Source organism: Propithecus coquereli, unplaced genomic scaffold, assembly GCF_000956105.1.
Source record: "Propithecus coquereli isolate 6110/MARCELLA unplaced genomic scaffold, Pcoq_1.0 Scaffold299, whole genome shotgun sequence".
Classification (NCBI taxonomy): Eukaryota; Metazoa; Chordata; class Mammalia; order Primates; family Indriidae; genus Propithecus; species Propithecus coquereli.
This window is the reverse complement of record NW_012148607.1, coordinates 4,133,520-4,154,508: the sequence shown is the minus strand read 5'-3', so window position 1 is coordinate 4,154,508 and position 20,989 is coordinate 4,133,520. Positions and strand designations below refer to the sequence as shown.

The 20,989-nt window shown below is 57.0% G+C and overlaps 1 protein-coding gene across 1 annotated transcript; it reads left to right on the top strand.

Annotated features, from left to right (window-relative positions):
• Nucleotides 1–1,591: 1,591 nt before the first annotated feature.
• TIE1 (tyrosine kinase with immunoglobulin-like and EGF-like domains 1) lies at nucleotides 1,592–20,989 on the top strand. Its single transcript, XM_012649057.1, has 23 exons — nucleotides 1,592–1,756; nucleotides 5,114–5,431; nucleotides 5,524–5,634; nucleotides 7,062–7,217; nucleotides 7,381–7,512; nucleotides 7,671–7,811; nucleotides 8,001–8,129; nucleotides 8,987–9,132; nucleotides 9,363–9,507; nucleotides 11,658–11,816; nucleotides 11,976–12,113; nucleotides 12,276–12,572; nucleotides 12,997–13,287; nucleotides 13,631–13,821; nucleotides 16,041–16,251; nucleotides 16,408–16,518; nucleotides 16,735–16,925; nucleotides 17,748–17,861; nucleotides 17,972–18,042; nucleotides 19,209–19,249; nucleotides 19,336–19,432; nucleotides 19,559–19,658; nucleotides 20,510–20,989. The coding sequence occupies exons 1-23, from the start codon at nucleotides 1,699–1,701 to the stop codon at nucleotides 20,579–20,581; spliced, it is 3,420 nt and encodes a 1,139-aa protein (XP_012504511.1). The 5' UTR covers nucleotides 1,592–1,698; the 3' UTR covers nucleotides 20,582–20,989.

The following is a 20,989-nucleotide window of genomic DNA, read 5'->3' as shown; positions in this document are numbered from 1 at the left end:
TCCAAGAACAAAGGGAAAAGTTCCACACAAGTGTACTCTGCCTACAATCCTGCCACACAAACAGCCCCAGCATTTTCCAGCTCCTTTCTCGTCCCAGATTCAAAGGTCTTGGCACCAAGATGAGCTGATGTCCAAGGCATCAGCCACTCTCCCCGGCCCCACTTCCACTCCCACCCAGAGCCTTGTCCAGAGAAAGCTCTTCCCAGCCTCAGACCTAGGAATAGGAATATCTGTGGGCCTCACGGGGTCAGGAGGTTTTCCCTGATGCTTTTTCATGCTACTCCAGGAGACAAACCCTCTCCTGGGACTTTTCAGGGACCTTCAGAGAGCCCTGGGCCTACCCCAGCTGAACCAAGGTACAGGGACCCAGCTTCCCCAGGAAAGTGAATTTGAGCCGGTGAATGAAGCCTAGACCCAGAATAGACTCTGGGACGATGTCCCCACCCCAGCGGGAGGGTTTGAACTTCCAGACCTAAGTCATCTAAGCTGGCACCAGGTCTCATCCCATCCCAACCATTCCATTCCAGGCCAGAAGGCTCACAGATTTAACCAGCAAGCTTGGCCATCTGATGGCTCCTCCCTCTGTCCCCAGAAGGCCCTCCTGTGGGCATTCCTTACCTACGGGTCACGTTCTGTTCCGGTGACTGCTGGCGGTGGCGAGAGGCGGAGCAGTGGGTGCCAGGGCAATGGGAGATGAGTCTGGGGAAGGCAGTGGAGGCAAGATCCACGGGGCTTTGGAGGCTTTGCCAAGAAGCTGGGGCTGCTCCCAGGTTGTTGTCAGCACGCCTCCATGGGAAGACTTCTGCTGCCCTGGTGCCCAGCGATAGATGTGGGTTTGCTGCAAAAGGAATGACGTCTGGCAGACAATAAAAGCTGAGGGCTACCTATGTAACAGACGCACTCCCTGTGTGTTCCCCTAAGTCTGCTTAGCATGTGCCCTTGTGGAGCAACCCACCCACAAGAAAGCAAGGACCAAGTCAGAAGTTCAAGTCTCAGCCTTGTCACAAGCTTGGGGTGCCCTCCAGCACTGCAGGACTCAGTTTTCCCATCTGTAAAGTGAGAGGTACACAAGATAGACCCGAAGGCTCTCTGTTGCCCTGTGTTCCTTTGAGCGTGTGCGGTCTCAGAGCCACAAAGATCTTCGTGTCCCACATGTGAGCTGCTCTCTAGGATACCACGTAACTTTCTATGTCCTAGGGCACATACGTGAGGAGTTACATGGGCCGCTTTGTGTGTATGTGCTGGGGGAGGGGAGACCCCACAACAATGTCCTCCCCCCATCCCTCCTCAATAGGCGGAAGCCACTGGCTTCCTCCCTTTCCTGTCTCCTCCTGCCTCCCGTGCACCAGCAAGACTGAGGATTACAGGGAGAGGGGATGGGAAATCAGTCCAACAGTCCCATCCCCAGGTCTGTCCTTACCACAGCCCTCCCCCCACCTCAAGTGACCCCATTCCGGGGCCCTCCAGGCCACACCCATCTCCAGCCTTGAGAGGGGCCAGATTGGGAGGCCTAGAGACTCAGAGGCAGGATAAGTCCTCCCACCCCTCTGGCCTGCCACCCCTCCCACCCAAGCCACCTCATTTCCTCTTCCTCCCAGACACCGATGCACGCTGACCCACACAGGCTGAGCACTCAGACCCAGAGCAACTGACCCCAGGCCAAGCTCGTCCTGGCTGGCCTGGGTCAGCCTCCGGAGTATGGTCTGGCTGGGGCCCTCTCTCCTGCTCCCCATCCTCTTCCTTGCTTCTCATGTAGGTAAGTCTTCCCTGAGCCCTCACCCCATTTCCAAGCCCCAAGGCCCTCATTTTCCCCCATATCCCATCACAGAGACAGAAAGTAGAACGGTGGTTGCCATAGGCTGGGGGGAGGGAGGAATGGGGAGTTTTTGTTTAATGGGTATGGAGTTTCAGTTTTACAAGATTAAAAGAGTGATGGAGATGAGTGGTGCTGATGGTTGCACAATGTTATGAATACATTTAACAACACTGAACTGTATGCTTAAAAATGGTTAAAACACGCCTGTAATCCTAGCACTCTGGGAGGCCACAGTGGGTGGATCGTTTCAGCTCAGGAGTTCGAGACCAGCCTGAGAAAGAGCAAGATCCCATCTCTACTAAAAATAGAAGGAAATTAGCTGGACAACTAAAAATATATAGAAAAAAAATTAGCCGGGCATGGTGGCATATGCCTGTAGTCCCAGCTACTCGGGAGGCTGAGGCAGGAGGATTGCTTAAGCCCAGGAGTTTGAGGTTGCTATGAGCTAGGCTGACGCCATGGCACTCTAGCCTGGGCAACAGAGTGAGACTGTCTCAAAAAAAAAAATGGTTAAGATGGTAGTTTTTATATGTATTTTACCACAATAAAAAATTTTGAAAAAAAAAAAAAAAGAAACCCATCATCACTGCCATCACTTTGATCTACTAGAAAGTGAGATCAGGCCAGGAAAACCCAGGCAGGTGCTAGAAATCACTACAGCCTGGGATCGGGGAGGAGGAGGTGGGTCTTAGGACCAGAGGGAGCACCAGGGCCCATGGGCCCCATGATGTTTTCAGTGGGTGCTCATAGGGTCAGCGTGTTGGATTCATTCAATTATTCACTGGAAAACATTTATTGAGCACCAATAGTATTCCAGGAGTTGTGCTAAGTGCTGGGCCGTTAGCTGAGAGGCTGACAACTTCCAGATCTGTACAATATTAAATGACACTGACCTCCAACAGTTGCCATGGGGTTTAAATGAGACAATACATGCAGAGCACGTGGCACCGTGCCTGGCTCTGGGTAAGGGCTTCTGAGTACGGGGAAGCTGATTCCTACAGTCCACTGGTCAGGGGATTAGAACGCAGAGGCTGCTTTTGGGTGGTTGACAACAGGACTCCGAAAGAGGGCTAAACAGAGAGAGACAAGGAGCCCTAGAGGAGCACTGAGGAGGAGGAGTCAGCTTGCTCTGCCTCAGGTGACAGACGAAAAGGGAGTCAGGAAAGAGCCACTAAGAGACGGTCTTCATTCCAGGGGGCCAGAACAATACATGCAATTCTCAAGGGCAGGGAAGTGTTGGGAAAGAGGTTCCTGCTGGGAACGCGTCAGGGGGGCCAGGTGGGAGCAGCAAGGGGCACGGGAACCGTACATTATCCTGAGGGCAGTGGGGAGCCATGAGAGGCTGTAGGAAAGGGAGTCATGAGGTCAGATTTGAGTCTTAGATGGATCACTTTGGAGGATGAGTTGGCTAAGGAGAGGGTGTGGCTATCAGAATGGTCCAGGTGAGTAGGGATGAGGGCTGAACAAAGGCAGGCTTGGGAAATGCGGCTGAAGTCAAGAAGCTTTTAGGACAGCGGTCCCCAACCTTTTTGGCACCAAGAACCAGTTTCATGGAAGACAATTTCTCCACAAGGGTTGGGGACTGCAGTTTTAGGAAACAATGTGTGGAATTTTGTGACTAATTGAGGCAGCCACCATAATGCTCAAGGTGTGGACTTTAGGATCAGACAACCTGGCTCTGCCAGTTACTAATTGTATGACCCTGGGCAAGTTACTTAACTTCTCTGAGCTTTCCTTTCCTGGCTATAAAATAGGGATAATCACACCCACCTCCCAGGACAGTCAGGGTGGTGAGATGAGAGAACATCAACTAAGTGCCCGGTACATAATCGACATCCAATAAACATTAATTATTATGACAGTGGGATTATGAGATGACTCCGTAGTTTGTGTTTCAGGTGGCGGGTGCAGTCCACTGAGTCAGGGAGCACAGGAGAGGAACAGGTTTGGGAAAAGCTGATGAAAATACAGGTCAGGGCTGAAAGGCCGTCCCCAAGTCATTGACTCAGAGGTCACAGTTAAAGCCAAGGGAGTGATGAGCTTGCCCAAGGAAGCCTGTAGCATAATTGTCATGACCCTCCTCCCTGAATGGAAAGAATATCGACTTCCCTGGAGGGTGTGGGGAGCCAATGGGAAACTGGTGCTTGGTACGAGGTAGGTGGTCAGTAAATGCTGGCTTCATTTACTCCTGGTAGGCTTTTAAAGAATGCTAACTGATAAGCTAAGTGGCACTTAAATTAATGAATTACCTGACAGCCAGCAGGGACAGAGAAGGAGGGGCTCGGGAGGGCGGGGAGCCTGGAGCTGGGGCAAGCTCACAGGGCTGTCCATGATCTGGCATGGACTGGACTATGGTCCCACCTGGTCTCCCTCACTCTCTGCCTCACATTTTGTGCTCCAACCACACCGAATGTGGACAGCCTCCTCCCCAGATCATAATATTTTCACTCCAGGCCTTTACCCAGGATGTTCCCTCCGTCTAGAATGCCCTTCCCTACCCCTGCTCTCTGTCCTTCTCCACTCTCCCCATCCCATCTAGCCCTGCTCCAGTTTCATCTCCCAGGAAGCATCTCTTCATCTGCCTGCCTCCCCCATGCTGGGTTAGGGGCCCCCTCTCTGTGATCCAATGTATAGCACCCTGCATTGGGCATCTGTGTCCACGCCTGCCGCCACAACTAGGCGGTGAGCTCTTTGGTCTGGGCTGGCCCCAGCGAGCTCTGTTTCTGCTCCATAACCTGCTGGCTGCAGAGCCTCTCCCACCTCAAATTCCAGCCCACCAAACGTCTCTGCATCTCCCCAGAGACACTTCTGTTCTCCAGGGCTCTCCAAGCCTGCACCCTCGTGGTGGGGGCAGGGAGAAGGGGGCTCAGGGCAGCCCATGCAGGGCAGTTTTCCCAACAAGCCTGGAAACAGGACTGATAGGAACAGAGTGAGGAAGTGGAGACGGGGAGCATAGATCATTCTTTCCGAAAGCTGGGCTGAAAGGGAAGTCATCTGGCAGGAGAAGGAAGGGGATGCGCAGCCAGAGAAAGATTTGTGGTTTTGTTTTTGTTCTTTTAGGATGAAGAGACTTGAGGGAAAGGGGCTGGTGCAGGTGGAAGGGGGGAGGGGAATGGAAATCCTGATAAACTGCCCGCCTGCGGGGTCTGAGCCACAGGGCAGGGCAAGGAAGAGGGGCGAAGGTGGGGACCCTCCTCAGAGGGGCGGTGGAACAGTAAGATCGGAGGACTGGGGTGGGGGTCTCCGGGCCGAGGGTTGGCTGGGCCCACGATGGAGTCACCAGTGCCCTGGTCCCAGGGGCAGCTGTGGACCTGACGCTGCTGGCCAACCTACGCCTCACGGACCCCCAGCGCTTCTTCCTGACCTGCGTGTCCGGGGAGGCAGGGTCGGGGAGGGGCTCGGACGCCTGGGGCCCGCCGCTGCTGCTGGAGAAGGACGACCGCGTCGTGCGCACCCTGCCGCCGGGGCAGCCCCTGCGCCTGGCGCGCAACGGCTCGCACCAGGTCACGCTGCGCGGCTTCTCCAAGCCCTCGGACCTCGTGGGCGTCTTCTCCTGCGTGGGCGGTGCCAGGGCTCAGCGCACGCGTGTCCTCTACGTGCACAACAGCCCCGGAGGTGAGTGTGGCCGACAGGGGTGAGGGGCTGGGTGGAAGGACAGCCTGGCATGCGACTCTGCCCCAGAGGCTGACCGCACCCTCCACCCGCAGCCCACCTGCTCCCAGACAAGGTCACGCACACTGTCAACAAAGGTGACACAGCTGTGCTTTCTGCACGTGTGCACAAGGAGAAGCAGACAGATGTGATCTGGAAGAGCAACGGTGAGGGGGCATTTGAACCAGCCGGGCAGGTAGACCCAGAGTTCTAACGCTGAATCTCCATCGCCCTCGGGATCCTCAGCTTTGGCCCCTTACACACTCGTCACCCTGATATATCTCTTACCCTCCTGGCCAACCTCCAGGGCCCCTCCTCTGTCCTGGACCAGGTCATGGGATGCACCTGAACCCATCTCAGCTCAGCTCCGAGCTGCCCTCCTACCATACTCAGAGGACCAGGAACCTGTGGTCAGCTACCTCCTTCCTCTAACCCAAACGAGCGCTATATTGAATCCTCATCTTTGACTGTCCCCTGGGAGTTAGCAGGTGCTGTCACATGCCCACCTGGCAGGCGAAAAGCAGCATCCTATGAGGTGGCAGAGAACTGGTAACAAAGTGCCAACACAGGCAGGATAAAGTCTAGCCTCCCCCAAAGATCTATCCAGCCCAGATCCTTGATGCCCGGGACAGACACACGATGAGGCCAAGGCAGACCTGTGGGAACTCAGCCTCAGGCCTGCCCTCCATCCTGGCCCAATCAGGCCCTTTAGCTAACCCCTGGGTGGAAGCTGTTTTCTTGTGTGGCCCCAAAGATTCCTGCAGAAAGAGGACCCTTCCCTTGGGCCAACGGGTTCTGAGCTCCAGGCCCCCTGGAGAGATGCAGGCAGACCTAGGTCTCTAGAGCCTGTTCAGTCCTGAGCAAAGAGGCAAGAAGGGGGTGGGGCAGGGACTGGGACACCCTTCTGATAAGGGGTCTGCAGGTCCTGCAGGGAGGGGCTCAGGGGAGAGACGCCAGAGTAGATGGCACCTGAACTGTGCCCAGGAAAAGTGGGAAGACAAAGAAGCCAGGCAAAGACGGAAGGAAGGGCATTCCAGGAGGGGGGCTGGTAAGAGCACAGGCTGGAGGTCAGGAATGCAGGAATGTCAGCTTTCAGGCAGGATGTGGAGCAGTGTGGGGCTGAGGGCTCAGCAGGGGCTGAATTGGTGAGATAGGGTGCTGAGGAGTGAGATTCATCCTGAGGGCAGGGGAGAACTAGGAGCTGTGCCCAGGAGAGTTATAGACGGCTCTGTTGCGGAAAGATCACACTGGCTGCTGAGTGCAGGACCGTGGGGGGAGGCGAGACTAGAAGCAGAGAGCCTGCTTACGAGGCCGTTGGTGGCTAGGACCAAGGTGGTGGCCATGGTCTGGGACTGGTTTAGGAGCTGACGAGCAGGTAGACTGAACAGGACTTGTGATTTACTGGGCAGGTAGTGGAGCACGAAGACGGTGCTTTAGAGTTCTCTGGCTCAAGTGCTAGGCTCTCATGGTACCGCCCCCAGGTCTGACCACTGTGCATGGGGCCCACTGGTGTAACGTGGGCAGAGATGGACAGAGGGAACTGACACCAGCCCTCATGTGGTGCTGAGGCCCCTGACCCATTCCTCCACCCCAGGATCCTACTTCTACACCCTGGACTGGCATGAGGCCCGGGATGGGTGGTTCCTGTTGCAGCTCCCAAACGTGCAGCCATCGTCGAGCGGCATCTACAGTGCCACCTACCTGGAAGCCAGCCCCCTGGGCAGTGCCTTCTTTCGGCTCATCGTGCGGGGTCAGAGGCAGAAGACAGAGGTCGTGGGTGGTGTGGGAGGCTGGGAGCCCTATGGGTATTTCCTGTGTGTCCCCTGGATCCCCCAGTTGCCCAGAACTACCCCACTCTTCGGTGGCCATGGCCAGGTGAGTGAAGGTCAGCCGCTGAAGACACTTCCCTCCAGGTTGTGGGGCTGGGCGCTGGGGGCCAGGCTGTGCTAAGGAATGCCCAGGCTGCCTGCATGGAGGTGTCTGCCACGACCATGACGGCGAGTGCGTGTGCCCCCCAGGATTCACTGGGACCCGCTGTGAGCAGGGTAAGGAGGAGGAGAGCTGGGGTCCTGGCAGGGGAGGATGGCTGACTGGGGGAAGACCCTAGAGCCATGGGAATGGAGCTTGGAGGGTGAGGGTGCCAGGTAGACCCCTGACCCTGGGGCCCAACAGAGGCCTGTACACCCACACCCCCTCTTTCTAGCCTGCAGAGAGGGCCGTTTCGGGCAGAGCTGCCAGGAGCAGTGCCCGGGCACATCAGGCTGCCGGGGCCTCACATTCTGCCTCCCGGACCCCTATGGCTGTTCTTGCGGATCTGGCTGGAGAGGAAGCCAGTGCCAGGAAGGTACAGACTAGCCCACCCTCCTGGTCCCTGTCCAGGACAGCTGGCTGCAAGCTTGACCAGGGCCCTTCACTCTGACCCTGACTTACACGTCAAGCCCTCCACAGTCCCCACTTGCCTGACCAGTGCCCCATCTGGGCCCCCCTTGCCCCTGCACCCGGGCCCCTCTAACCGCACCTCCTCTGTTCCCAGCCTGTGCCCCTGGTCATTTTGGGGCTGACTGCCGCCTCCAGTGCCAGTGTCAGAATGGCGGCACCTGTGACCGGTTCAGCGGCTGTGTCTGCCCCTCTGGGTGGCATGGAGTGCACTGTGAGAAGTCAGGTATGAGCACCAGGGTCTCTGAGACCCTCAAGATGAGTCAGCCTTCAGCAAACTCATCTTCCTGGCTCATAAGCATCACGCCCCTGCTTTCCCTGTAACGTCCAAGCCCCGGGCTCAGGGAGCCGTATTCTGGCAGGAGTTCTCAGCCGTCCTGACCCAAGGGGCAGCAGCCCAGAGCACGTGGGAGCCCAGAGGACGCCACCAATCAGTCCGGGAGGGTCGAGGAGGGTTCTGAGAGAAGGCATGATCTGAGATTGGAGAGGAAAGAGAGGAGAGGGATGGCCGGGGAAAGAACATGGACAGAGGCCCAGGGCTTGAGGACTCAGGCGCGGGTGCTGGGCAGTGGAGTGCGGGGCTGGGGAGTGCTCAGAAGAGGTCAGATCGTGGGACTTTGGAATGACCGTGGGGCTTTTGAATGACCAGCCAGAGGGTTTGCACTCAATAGGATAGGGGCAAGAGGGAAATGTTGAAGAGGCACAAGGCGGTGACATTTGAGTTTGAGAAAGGGCCCCTAGCTGCTGGCTGGAGAGCAGAGGCAGGAGACCCTGGAGGAGTCCGTAGACGGGGACCGGAAACCGTGAGGCCCGAGCTAGTGTGCTGGCCGCGAGGACGGCGAGGGGCCTGCGGCGGGTATCAGAGGGTATTAGGAAGTGGGAGCGGGTAGGAGGCAGACGCTGCACTGACGGGGCATGGGGCTGAGGGTGCTAGAGGAGGACTTTGATGGCTTTCAGGCTTGAGTGACGAGGTCGATGGCAGTGCCCCCACTGGGAAGCAGAACACTGGACGAGGGGCACTTTGGTGGTCACGTGCTGCCCCATGGGAGCTCCAGGATGAGTGTCCTCTCTGTCTCTCCCCAGACCGGATCCCCCAGATCCTCAACGTGGCCTCGGAACTGGAGTTCAACTTAGAGACGATGCCCCGGATCAACTGTGCAGCCGCCGGGAACCCCTTCCCAGTGCGGGGCAGCATGGAGCTGCGCAAACCGGATGGCACCGTGCTCCTGGTCAGCCCCGACCCCCGAGCCCACTGGTCCCCATCCTGCCAGCTGCATGGTTGATCCCTAAGACCCCTAACCCCTCAGAACTTTCTGCATGCTCTACCCATTGGCCAGACCATGCTCAAATGAGGTGGGGCTGGTTGGTGAGGGGCTCCCACGGACAGTCCAGACAAACACATGTGTCTGCTACAGGAGTGCTCACTCTCTGTGGTCTGTCCCCTTCCCCCATCCCTCAGTCCACCAAAGCCATCGTGGAGCCAGATAGGACCACAGCTGAGTTCGAGGTGCCCCGCTTGGCTCTTGGGGACAGTGGGTTCTGGGAGTGCCGCGTATCCACATCTGGTGGCCAAGACAGCCGACGCTTCAAGGTCAATGTCAAAGGTCAGTGACGTCCTAGCTCCATGGAGAAAGGACAGTGAGCAGAACTGACACTCCCTGATGCTGCTCAGACTTCAGATCCTAGCAGGAGGGCAAGGGCATCTAAGGTCACAGCATAACACCACACAAAGAAGAGGGCTGTGGTCAACCAGAGATCCAGGCTGGCCAGTGTCAAGGCTGGAGCACGGCTTAGTCCCATCTGGAAAGGACATCTCCTGCCACAGAAACTGGGGACACCCTCCAGCCTCACCCTCCCTCCTGCCTAGCCATGCTGCCCCTCCACCACCGCACACACACAAGTCCGAGTACGCCCAGGGGAGTGCATGGGGCTGTGGAACTCAGAGGGTGACTGGCTTTGCTTCCCAGGGGCAGTGCATGCCTAGGAGTCTGCCAGGTGAATAGGAGGGAACTGCCAGTCCTGGGGTTGCCCAGAGCAGAGCACCCCACCCAGGTCCAGGTGACCCTTCACCCTCTCCAGCACCATGAGCCTCAGCCACTCACACACCTGCCACCCCTAAGCCCATCCCCGCTCCTGACCCCTTCTCCTCCACATGAGCACCCCTTGCATTGCTCTTTCTCACTGTCCACTCTGCCTCCCAGCGCCTCGCCTAACCCCAGCCCCACCACCTGGCTCCACCCTCCACCTTTCCCTGCTCACTCTCCCTGGGCTTCGGGCTCAGACCACCTGGGTTTGATCCTCTGTCCACAAGTTCCTTGCTCCATCACCTTTCACAAGGTACTTAACCTCTTTTAAGTTTGTTTCTCTCTCTGTAAAATGGTGATAAGGTTGCTATGAAGATGAAATTAGAGGATGCATTTAAGCATTTAGCACAGTGCCTGACACAGGGTGTGTGCTCAACGTACGTTGACAATTATTGATATTTTAAATGTCATCTAGTCCCAAGATTTTGATTGTTCTCTGGCAACTCCCGTATGAACCATAGGCACCAGGGTCTCCTCAGGACCCAAACTGGGCCTTTGTCTCCCCACAAATGAGCACCTCCTCATGACACACTCGTGACACCTGACACCCCCTCAGCTCACAGCTCTGCAACAGGCTTGTCCCTCTTCCCTCCCTCCCTCTCTTCCTTTCTTCCTTCTTAGGAAGGAAGTCAGTCTGCGCCGGCGGACGTGATAGTTCACACCTGTAATCCCCACACTTTGGGAGGCTGAGGCTGGAGGATCACTTGAGGCCAGGAGTTCAAAACCAGTGTGGGCAACATAGTGAAACCCCATTTCTACAAAAAAATTTGTGAAAAATAGCCTGGCGTGGTAGTGTGCACATGTAGTTTCAGTTACTCAGGAGCCTGAGACAGGAGGATCCCTCAAGCCCAGGAGTTCAAGGCTGCAGTGAACTGTGATGACAGCACTGCACTCCAGCCTGGACAACAGAGTAAGACTCTGGTTCTAAAATGAAGAAAGAAAGAAAGTCAGTCTGGTAATTATTTGGAAGAGGCAAGGGAACCTATCAAGGCATCAATGCAATAATCTGGAGAGACAAACTGAGGCCAGGAGAGGAACAGTGACCATGGAGTGGGGAGGCCAGGCAGGAACTTGAAAGCTGCTTTGGAGTAGAACCAATTGATTTGGGGTTGCCTGGTCAGACAGACCTAGTTCAAGCCCTGGCTGTGTGACGTTAGGCCAGCTATTCAATGTCTCTGAGCCCCAGTGTTTTCATGCGGGGTAATGAGCCCTGTCTGAAGGGTAGCTGTGAGAATCAGGCTGCGCAATGAAGCATCGGCTAGAGCAGGTGCTTCATCACTGGCACCTTTTTTTTTTTAAATTAAGAGAGTGATGAATGCTGAGGGGAGGGGCAGAGAGCAGAGTGACACCCAGGTTGTGCCCCGACCCTGGGTTCCAGCCCCTCATCTACCCCTACACTATAAGGGCAGAGTATTCACCCCAAACCCTGTCTGGCCACATCACTCCCTCACCTACCAACTTTTGGAACACACTCGTGTCCTTATTGCCACATCCCTGACCATAGCTCTGTCCTCCCTGGGCCCTGGCCACTCTGGTCATCTGCTGAACTTGGTCTCCCCGAAGCTCCAGACAAAGCCCAGAGGTGTCTTTGATGCCCACTGCAGAGCCCCTCCTTTCCCTGAGGCCTGGACAGGCAGTGTGGCCATGCCTCACCCCAAGTCTCCCGGCAGTGCCCCCGGTGCCCCTGGCTGCACCTCGGCTCCTGGCCAAGCAGAGCCGCCAGCTCGTGGTCTCCCCGCTGGTCTCATTCTCCGGGGATGGACCGATCTCCTCTGTCCGCCTGCACTACCGGCCCCAGGACAGCACCATGGCATGGTCGGCCATTGTGGGTGAGTTGGAGGGAGTCAGGGCAGGCCAGGGGTGCTGGGTGTAGGGGAGCGGGAAAGGGAGGGTGGGTGGTGCAAGGAGAAGAGCAGGGCTGAAGGGGGCGTGGCAGCTTCTAGAAGAGGCCGAGGCTGAATGATGTGTACCGTACACCCCGTCCCCAGTGGACCCCAGTGAGAACGTGACGTTAATGAACCTGAGGCCAAAGACAGGATACAGTGTCCGTGTGCAGCTGAGCCGGCCAGGGGAAGGGGGTGAGGGGGCCTGGGGGCCTCCCACCCTCATGACCACAGACTGTCCTGGTGAGTGGACAAGAGTGATCCTTTCCTGTCCCCGCAGGGGTTCCTGTCCTGTTCCCCAAGGGGCCCCTGCCTTTCCCCTTGGAGGCTGTCCACTGGGGATCGCTGTCCTGTCCAGCTCTGAGGACCCATTGGACAGTTCTGACCTCTGACCTCTGGCCGCAGAGCCCGTGTTGCAGCCATGGCTGGAGGGCTGGCATGTGGAGGGTCCTGACCGGCTGCGAGTGAGCTGGTCCTTGCCCTTGGTGTCTGCGCCACTGGTGGGCGACGGTTTCCTGCTGCGCCTGTGGGACGGGGCACGGGGGCAGGAGCGGCGGGAGAATGTCTCGTCCCCCCAGGCCCGCACCGCCCTCCTGACCGGACTCACGCCTGGCACCCACTACCAGCTGGATGTGCGGCTCTACCACTGCACTCTCCTGGGCCCCGCTTCGCCCCCTGCGCACGTGCATCTGCCCCCCAGCGGTATGCCCGGGCTGGGGAGGGGAGAGGACATGGGACACAGGCACACATGAGACCCGATGTGGGAGGAGATTGGGTGGGCGTGGAGTGGACACAGGACACACCTAGGGCGTCAGGCAGACATGAACCCAGCGAGGACGGAGGACGTGGGGAAGATATAGGATACCAGGAGGACGTAGGTCACCAGGAGCATGCGGGACGGGGACACAGCATGCGGGGACGTGGGGAGGACTTGGGATGCAAGGGGAGCAAGGGGAAGCAGAGTGAGGGTGGCCTGGGGCAGAGAGGAACTCAGCCTGGGAGGGGAAGCAGGAGCTCGACGGGATGGCTCCCTTTCTGGGGTCCACAGAGCAGGGGACATGGAGCAGATGTGTCTGACCCACAGCTGCATAGCCTGAGCCTTGTCTTCCTACCCCCATCTCCCCAGGGCCCCCAGCCCCCCGACAGCTGCAGGCCCAGGCCCTCTCAGACTCCGAGATCCAGCTGACGTGGCAGCGCCCAGAGGCTCCGGCTGGGCCTATATCCAAGTACATTGTGGAGGTGCAGGCGGCCGGGGGCGCAGGAGACCCGCTGTGGATGGATGTGGACAGGCCCGAGGAGACAAGCACCGTCGTGCGAGGCCTCAATGCCAGCACGCGCTACCTCTTCCGAGTGCGGGCCAGTGTTCAGGGTCTTGGTGACTGGAGCAACACGGTAGAAGAGGCCACCCTGGGCAACGGTGAGAGGGCGAGGCCCATGAGACTCCAGGGCCTGGGGCTGCCTCGGTGTGCTCTCTCTCCACTTGACCCCCCGTGCAGCCCGGGCACCGCAGCCCCCTCCCAACCAGTGACACAGCCCTGGTACTGGGGACTCTGACCTTTCCCTTCTTGTGACCCACTGTCCTAAGGCTGGAAAATCATGTCGCTCCTGTGGCACTGTTGGGCCTTCCTCCATGTGGCCAAAGTGACCTCCCCGTGTCCTGTACTGGGATCTTTGACCTCTCCCTCAGTGTGACCCCATGTGTGGCCTCTGGGTTCCCTGACCCAGGCGTCCCCACAAGCTGCCCCTGTTACTGTGTCCAGGGCTGCAGGGCGAGGGCCCAGTCCAAGAGAGCCGGGCAGCGGAAGAGGGCCTCGATCAGCAGCTGATCCTGGCTGTGGTGGGCTCCGTGTCTGCCACCTGCCTCACCATCCTGGCCGCTCTCCTGACCCTGGTGTGCATCCGCAGAAGCTGCCTGCACCGGAGACGCACCTTCACCTACCAGTCAGGATCGGTCAGTGACCCACGCCCGCCCGGGTACATGTGTGCAGCCCCTCGTGCGCGTGTGTTTCTACCTAAGTACACATAAGTGCTTGCACACTGTGTGTGTGTGCATGCGCGTGTGTTTATGTCCCAGGTATCAAGCTACACTCACAACACTCAAGGATGCAAAATATAATTTTCTTTATTTCTCTAGAACTGAACTCAGCTCATGAGCCCATTTATGTTGGTGGTGAAATATTTAATATCCCAGTTCAAAATAACTCAGTTATGTCCATATTTCGCCAGGGCCCATTCCAGGCTTGGACTCCTGGACTTGGGTTTTCCTCTCCCCCTTCCTTCGCCCTAGGGGTGATCTAAGCCCAGGTAGCACAGTGATACCACGGAGGGGCACCTGGTTCCATGCTGGCCTCTGTCCTTGCAGGCCCTCGAAAACCTGGGAGCCAGCCTCTGTCCACACACATCCCTGGCAGATGTCCCCAGCCCTGCTGTGGCCTCCTGCCAATAGGCCACTCATGCCGTGAGCTCCTCATCCAACCCCTATCCTTGCAAATCCCAGGGCCTCCTTTGGGAAACGTAAGAACTCTGGGGGCTTCCGCATACCCTGCGGAGGGCAGCACGTTCTGTGGCCCTCAGACCCCTCGCCACAACCCCTCAGACAACTGTTCCTGCCGCTCTGGAATTGTGTGAGGCCGGCAGCCTTGCCACCGCCCTGAGAAAAGATCACCAGCCTCCACTCTTCCTAGCTGCCCTGTAAACCTGCCAGAGTTTTCCGTCCTCCTGTAGCCCACGCCCATCCAGCCCTCAGGCCAACACTTAGAGGTGGGGGGGAGGGGACCCAATGTCCCCTCATCTTGTCACACCCTCCCATCTGGCCTCCCACCCCAGGTCCTGTCTCCTCTGGGATCTCCCTCACTGTTGTCACTCGCAACCTGAACTCTACCCTTGGTCCTCCAGGCCTGAACTCTTGATATTTAGAGGCAAGCTTTGGCATTTAAAAAAAAAAATAAAGCCCTCTTCTTTCTCAAGGGCTGACCCTTGTGATAGAAAGCCTAGTGTCCAGGGCTGGTGTCTCTGCTGTGCCTTTAAAAAAATCCACTCAGAGATTCAATTGGCCTCTTTGTTCCAGGCTGTGTCGGCCCCTCCTCTGAGGTCAGTGCACACAGAAAGCCGCCACTGCTGTGGTGGGGGAGGGGGGTGGGGACAAATGTCGAGGGCAGGAGGTGGGAAGGCAGCCACATCATCATAACCCGGGCACGTGTGTGTCCCCTTGTGGGGACCCCTGTGTATATGCATGTGTCCTGAATGCAGTGTGTCTCTGTGCACCTCCCTGCTCACGCATGTACACGGACCTATGCTTGGATGCACCTACATACGGTGCTGCCGTAAGAACATATACGTGCACTCTGGTGTGTGCTTTCAGCTGTCCATGCTTCACGCAAATCCGTGTGTGCCATGTCCTCGGCCCTTGCCTGTCAGACTGGGCTTCAGTGCACTTAGGGAGCCCCACCACAAGGCCCACCTCCACCCCTCTTCCAGCTCCTTTTTCCTTTTCCTGCCCTCAGCCCTGCCCAGGTGGCCCACCTCCTACTCAGTTGAGGGAAGTGACATTCTTCTTTGTTGTGGTCTTGCTGTATTCATCTCCTGGCCTGGCTTTAGAGCTGTGGATAGACACCAAATGTGTGTACAAGGGTAATCTCTAATTCTGCTACTGTGGAGAAGAGCCCTCCACTGGCTCCCAGCCACTCAGGGCTTAGCATGTGTTAGGTGCTCAATAAACGTACCTCACCTACAGCCAGCCCAAGGCTGGGATCCTCTCCAGAGCCTCCCCGGTGACAAAGAAGCCTAGGTGTGGGATTAGTTCAGTGGTGGGGCACTCCCTGCTGTGCAGCTCACCCTAATCCTTTTCTGTTTTAAATGTTAGAAATATCATCCTTCCCTCGTGGCTCCTAGCAAGCTTACCTACAAGCCCTCCTTCTGCCTTCCAGAGCCCCACACACCAGATCCCCAGGCTGCAGCTCTGCCTTTCTCTCCATGGACATCTGTCCACCCAGTGGCCCCCCTGTGGCTCTACCACCTGAGATTCTGTGCCAGTGTCTGTCCCTGGCTGACCACCAGGGCACCCTCTGTCCATTTGTCTAACCACTGGAACCTCTTTGTGTGCCATCTGGCCCTCTCCTGCCCCCACGTCTCTTGCGTGGACTGTCTACCCACTTATCCCATCCTGTGAAGGGCGAGGAGACCATCCTGCAGTTCAGCTCAGGGACCTTGACGCTGACCCGGCGGCCAAAACCGCAGCCCGAGCCCTTGAGCTACCCAGTGCTGGAGTGGGAGGACATCACCTTCGAGGACCTCATCGGGGAGGGCAACTTCGGCCAGGTCATCAGGGCCATGATCAAGAAGGATGGGCTCAAGATGAACGCAGCCATCAAGATGCTGAAAGGTCCCCCAGGGGTCCCCTGACCCAACCCTGGCCCTCTCCTTTGTCCCACAGATTCCAGGCCCCCCGGCTCCCTCCAGCAATTGGTCCCCCACCTTCACCAGCCCAGCCCTTTCTCCAGAGTTATTTCTGGCAAAAGTGATATTGGATATTTTACAGAGTATGCCTCTGAAAATGACCATCGTGACTTTGCGGGAGAACTGGAAGTTCTGTGCAAATTGGGGCATCATCCCAACATCATCAACCTCTTGGGGGCCTGCGAGAACCGAGGTGAGCTCCCAACTCACCACCTACTCCTCCTTCCAAACCCCTACCATCGGCCATCACCTCCGCCACATCGGTAGCTTGCTGGGCACTGCAGGTGACCTGCACGTCCACCTCGGTTCTCCCTCATGCATCAGGCTTCCTGTCTATTACCGTTGGGCACCTGCTCCTAGCCCAGGTGGCCTGTATCTAAATCATCACATGTGTCTCCTCCCCTCCCAGGTTACTTGTACATCGCTATTGAGTATGCCCCCTACGGGAACCTGCTAGATTTCCTGCGGAAGAGCCGGGTCCTGGAGACTGACCCAGCTTTTGCGCGAGAGCACGGCACGGCCTCCACCCTCAGCTCCCGGCAGCTGCTGCGTTTTGCCAGCGACGCTGCCAACGGCATGCAGTACCTGAGTGAGAAGCAGGTGTGTGAGCGGGGCGGGTGATGGAGGGGCTGGGGAAGGCTGCCAGTCAGCCGGCTGGGGTTGGATGTGGGGATTGAGGAACGGTGAGAAGGAAGGATGTGGCCCCCGTTCCTGGCCCTGGGGAGAGGCGAGTGCAAGTGCAGCGAGGAGGGAGCAAGGGTGAGAGGCATGTCCGGAGGGGTGTGGAGTGAGCAGTTGCAGGTGCCAGCCCAGCACCCAGGAGAGAGGCCCAGGCTGCAGCAGCGGTCTTCGGCTGTCACCCTGCAGAGGGTGCCTGATGGCGAGGGGGCGGTGAGATCCACCAGGCAGGGGGACGAGTGGAGGCCCACACCCGGGGCTGAAGACACTCTGCCTGAGTGCAAGAAAGGGATGACTGCCCAGGGGGACACAAGGCATTTTAAGGATAGTAAGGCTTTGAGTATCAGTGAAAGCAGAGGGGAAGGGCCAGTGCCCAGGGCGGAGTCGATGGAGAGAGGCCTCTGAGGAGGGTGCGGGACCAAGGGGGCAGGAGGGTGGGAGAAAGGGGGTGGGGAGATGGCAAGAGGGGAAGGTGCCATGTGACCATGGTCGTCCCAGGAAGAGGGATACAGCCTGAGCTTGGCCATGGCCCTGGGAGGAGGGCGTGAGAGCCAGCACCGATTTTCTCAGACAGGAGTCGGCTCATCTAGGATTGAGGCCCAGGTGGGTCGGAGAAGAGGAAGGGGCACTACAGGCGTCAGGGTGCCCATGAAGACTTGACGGTGGGACCAGACCCCTGACTGGCCCCAATGTCATGGGCGTCCTCATCCCCCAGTCTTCTCTCACTTCTGACCTTGCCTACAGTTCATCCACAGGGACCTGGCTGCCCGAAATGTGCTGGTCGGAGAGAACCTGGCCTCCAAGATTGCAGACTTTGGCCTTTCTCGGGGGGAGGAGGTTTATGTGAAGAAGACGATGGTAAGTATCATTCAACCCTCCCCCTCAGGGCCTGCACCTAGCCCTGCCCCCCAGAACCCCCAAACGGGCCCTTCCTCCACGCCCGACCCCTCAAACCCACTCTCTGCCAGGGGCGTCTCCCCGTGCGCTGGATGGCCATTGAATCTCTGAACTACAGCGTCTATACCACGAAAAGTGATGTGTGAGTGTGGAAAGGGAGGGGATCGGGGGGCCTGGCGCCCAAGGGTCACCCAGGCATAACCCAGACACATCTCAGAAATGGCTCAGGTAGTCTAAGACATGACGTGGCATCCGTAGGGTGTGTGCCGGGTGTAACATAGGTGTGTCTGGAGTATACCTTGGCAGTGCCCAGCATCTTAGTGGGAAGGCGGTGGGGCTAGCTGGAAGGAGGTTTTGTCTTGGAAGGTGTTTCAGGGGTAGGATTGGGGTAGGGGTAGGTTAGGATTGTGTTTGTGTAAGAGACAGGGGGTGTCTTGGAGAGGTTTGGGAACACTCGTGGATAATTCTGGGCATAGATGGAGAGACCACTAAAGAAGTGCTCTCGCCTTCCCCTCTGAAGGGCAAGGTCATGCGCACCTGAGGATCTTACCAGAGTATGACCCCAGGACTCCCCACCCTCAGGTGACCATCTTGGCACACTCCGCCCCCCGCCCCCCCCAGACCAGGGATGTCCATCTCTGTCTGAACCTGCCTGACCTTTCAGCCCTGACTCCGAGCCACTCTGCCCCTTGCCCCAAGCCCTTTGTCCTGGCCTGCCCAGCTCACTGTCCCCCACACTGACTGCCCCTCTGACCATCATGCACCTACTTCCTGCTTCTGCCCCAGGGCTCCCTAGATCCCCTCCATCCACTTGAACTCTCTCCCTGGTCTCAGGTCTGATGCACACCTACCCAGAGGTGATTACAGCATGAGAGGCAGTTAAGAGCAGACTTAACTGGGTTTGAGCCAGACTGCCTGGGTTTGGATCCCTGCTCTGCCACTTACTAGCTGTGTGATCTTGGGCCAGCTAGCTAACCTCTCAGTGCCTCAGTGTCCCCATCTCTAAAATGGGGATAATAATAGAACTTATATCACAGGGTTGGTATGAGGGTTAAATGAACTAAAATATATATTAAATGATCAGTGCCTGGACTGTAGTAAGTGCTCAGAAAAATGTTGGCTATAATTATGTTGAGCCTGGGCATGGGAGACTGTGCAGGAGCTCAGTGGAGCAGAGACAACAGGCACTCTGCCAGGCACTCGCAGAGTAGCCCCATGCAGGGCCTGGGAGGGGCTGCACACCTCAGGTAGGTGGAGACTAGACTTCTGGGGCCTGGAAGGTAACTGAAGGTGTCCTTCTCATTTCAGCTGGTCATTTGGGGTCCTTCTCTGGGAGATAGTGAGCCTTGGTGAGTCCCCGACCCCCACTCCCCAGAGTGCCCCCACCTTACCCATGTGGGGCCCTGCACTGAGAGAGCCTTGTCCCCTCCTGCAGGAGGCACACCCTACTGTGGCATGACCTGTGCTGAGCTCTATGAAAAGCTGCCTCAGGGCTACCGCATGGAGCAGCCTCGAAACTGTGACGACGAAGTGTGAGTCACCTCAGCCTCGATCTCTGTGACCCCATCTCCATGATGAGTGACCTCAACTTCGAGCCCTGTGACCCCATCACCCCAGTTGGCCCTGACCCCTCATCTCAGCAATGCCCCTGTTCGCAGGTACGAGCTGATGCGTCAGTGCTGGCGGGACCGTCCATATGAGCGACCCCCCTTTGCCCAGATCGCACTGCAGTTGGGCCGCATGCTGGAAGCCAGGAAGGTGAGGAGGCTGGGGTGGGGGCTGAGGCCCCCCCGAGTGCCCTCTCATAGGTGCCAGCCACACTGCCTGCCCAGACTCCCTCAGCCGGGGCTGTCACCATGCTGGGCTGAGCCCCAGGATGCAGCCCACCTCTCCAGCCCTTGCTGGGTTTGACAGTAGGATGGATGGATGATACCGTAACTGTATGAAAGAATGAGTGGAATTAGTGGATGGAAGATACAGTAATTTATGAATGAATGAGTGGAATTAGTGGATGGATGATACAGTAACTGTATGAATGAATGAGTGGAATTAGTGGATGGGATCATATAGTAACCGTATGAATGAATGAGTGGCATTAGTGGATGGATTATACAATAACTACATCAATAAATACATAATTCAGTAACTGAATCATGTGAATAAATGAACTATCAAATAAATAGAAATGAAAAACATATCAAAATTAGTAAATATGAAGAGTTCTTCATATGAATTAATTAATGACTAAATATCTTAAGAATGAAGGAACAATCAAATAACCACACAAATGAGTGAATCATCAAAAATAGCCTTTGACTAGATGAATAAGTAAATGAATGAATGAATGTACAAGCAAACAGTTCATCAGATGAATGCGTGAAAACCCTGCTCTAACAGTGATGTCAAGGGCCTCTCACCTGAGACGCCCCGCTGTGTCTGATGTCCACATTGCCTTGGGCTGATAAGGGCCACCCTTGGCCATAGGGCCATCTTGAGTCTCCAGAACAAATCAGTGTCAGTTCAAATGCCCCAGCTGCATTAAAGTCAAGGAGCTCGAGGCCAAATGATCCTTCATCCATGGCCCCCACTAAAGCTTGCTCTGCCCCTAGGCCTATGTGAACATGTCGCTCTTCGAGAACTTCACTTACGCGGGCATTGATGCCACAGCTGAAGAGGCCTGAGCCGCCATCCAGCTAGAACCTGGCTCTGCTGGCCGGAGCACTCTGCACTCCACCCTGTGACTTCTGACCCTGACAGCCTCTGACCTAAGCTGCCTCAAGGACTTTTTTTTTTAACTTAAGGGTGAAAAGAGGGGATCCAAGGATGGGGTGGGTTTATAGGAATTGGGTCCCATGCTTTGCAGTTGCTCCCTTGCCCCCTGCAGCTGCTCTTGTAGCTACCCCGGGCACCCTTCCTTCTAGTTCAGCTATCCTACAGGTGTGCTCCCCGTCCCGCTGCGCCCCACGTGCAAGCCCCCGCCCCAGGCCCTCCGTCCAAGCCAACACACACACTGCTAGCACACCCTGTTCAGCTACTCCCCACTCCCTGCCTGGTATTCAGAAAAAAATAAATGCTCTGAGAAGCTCCAT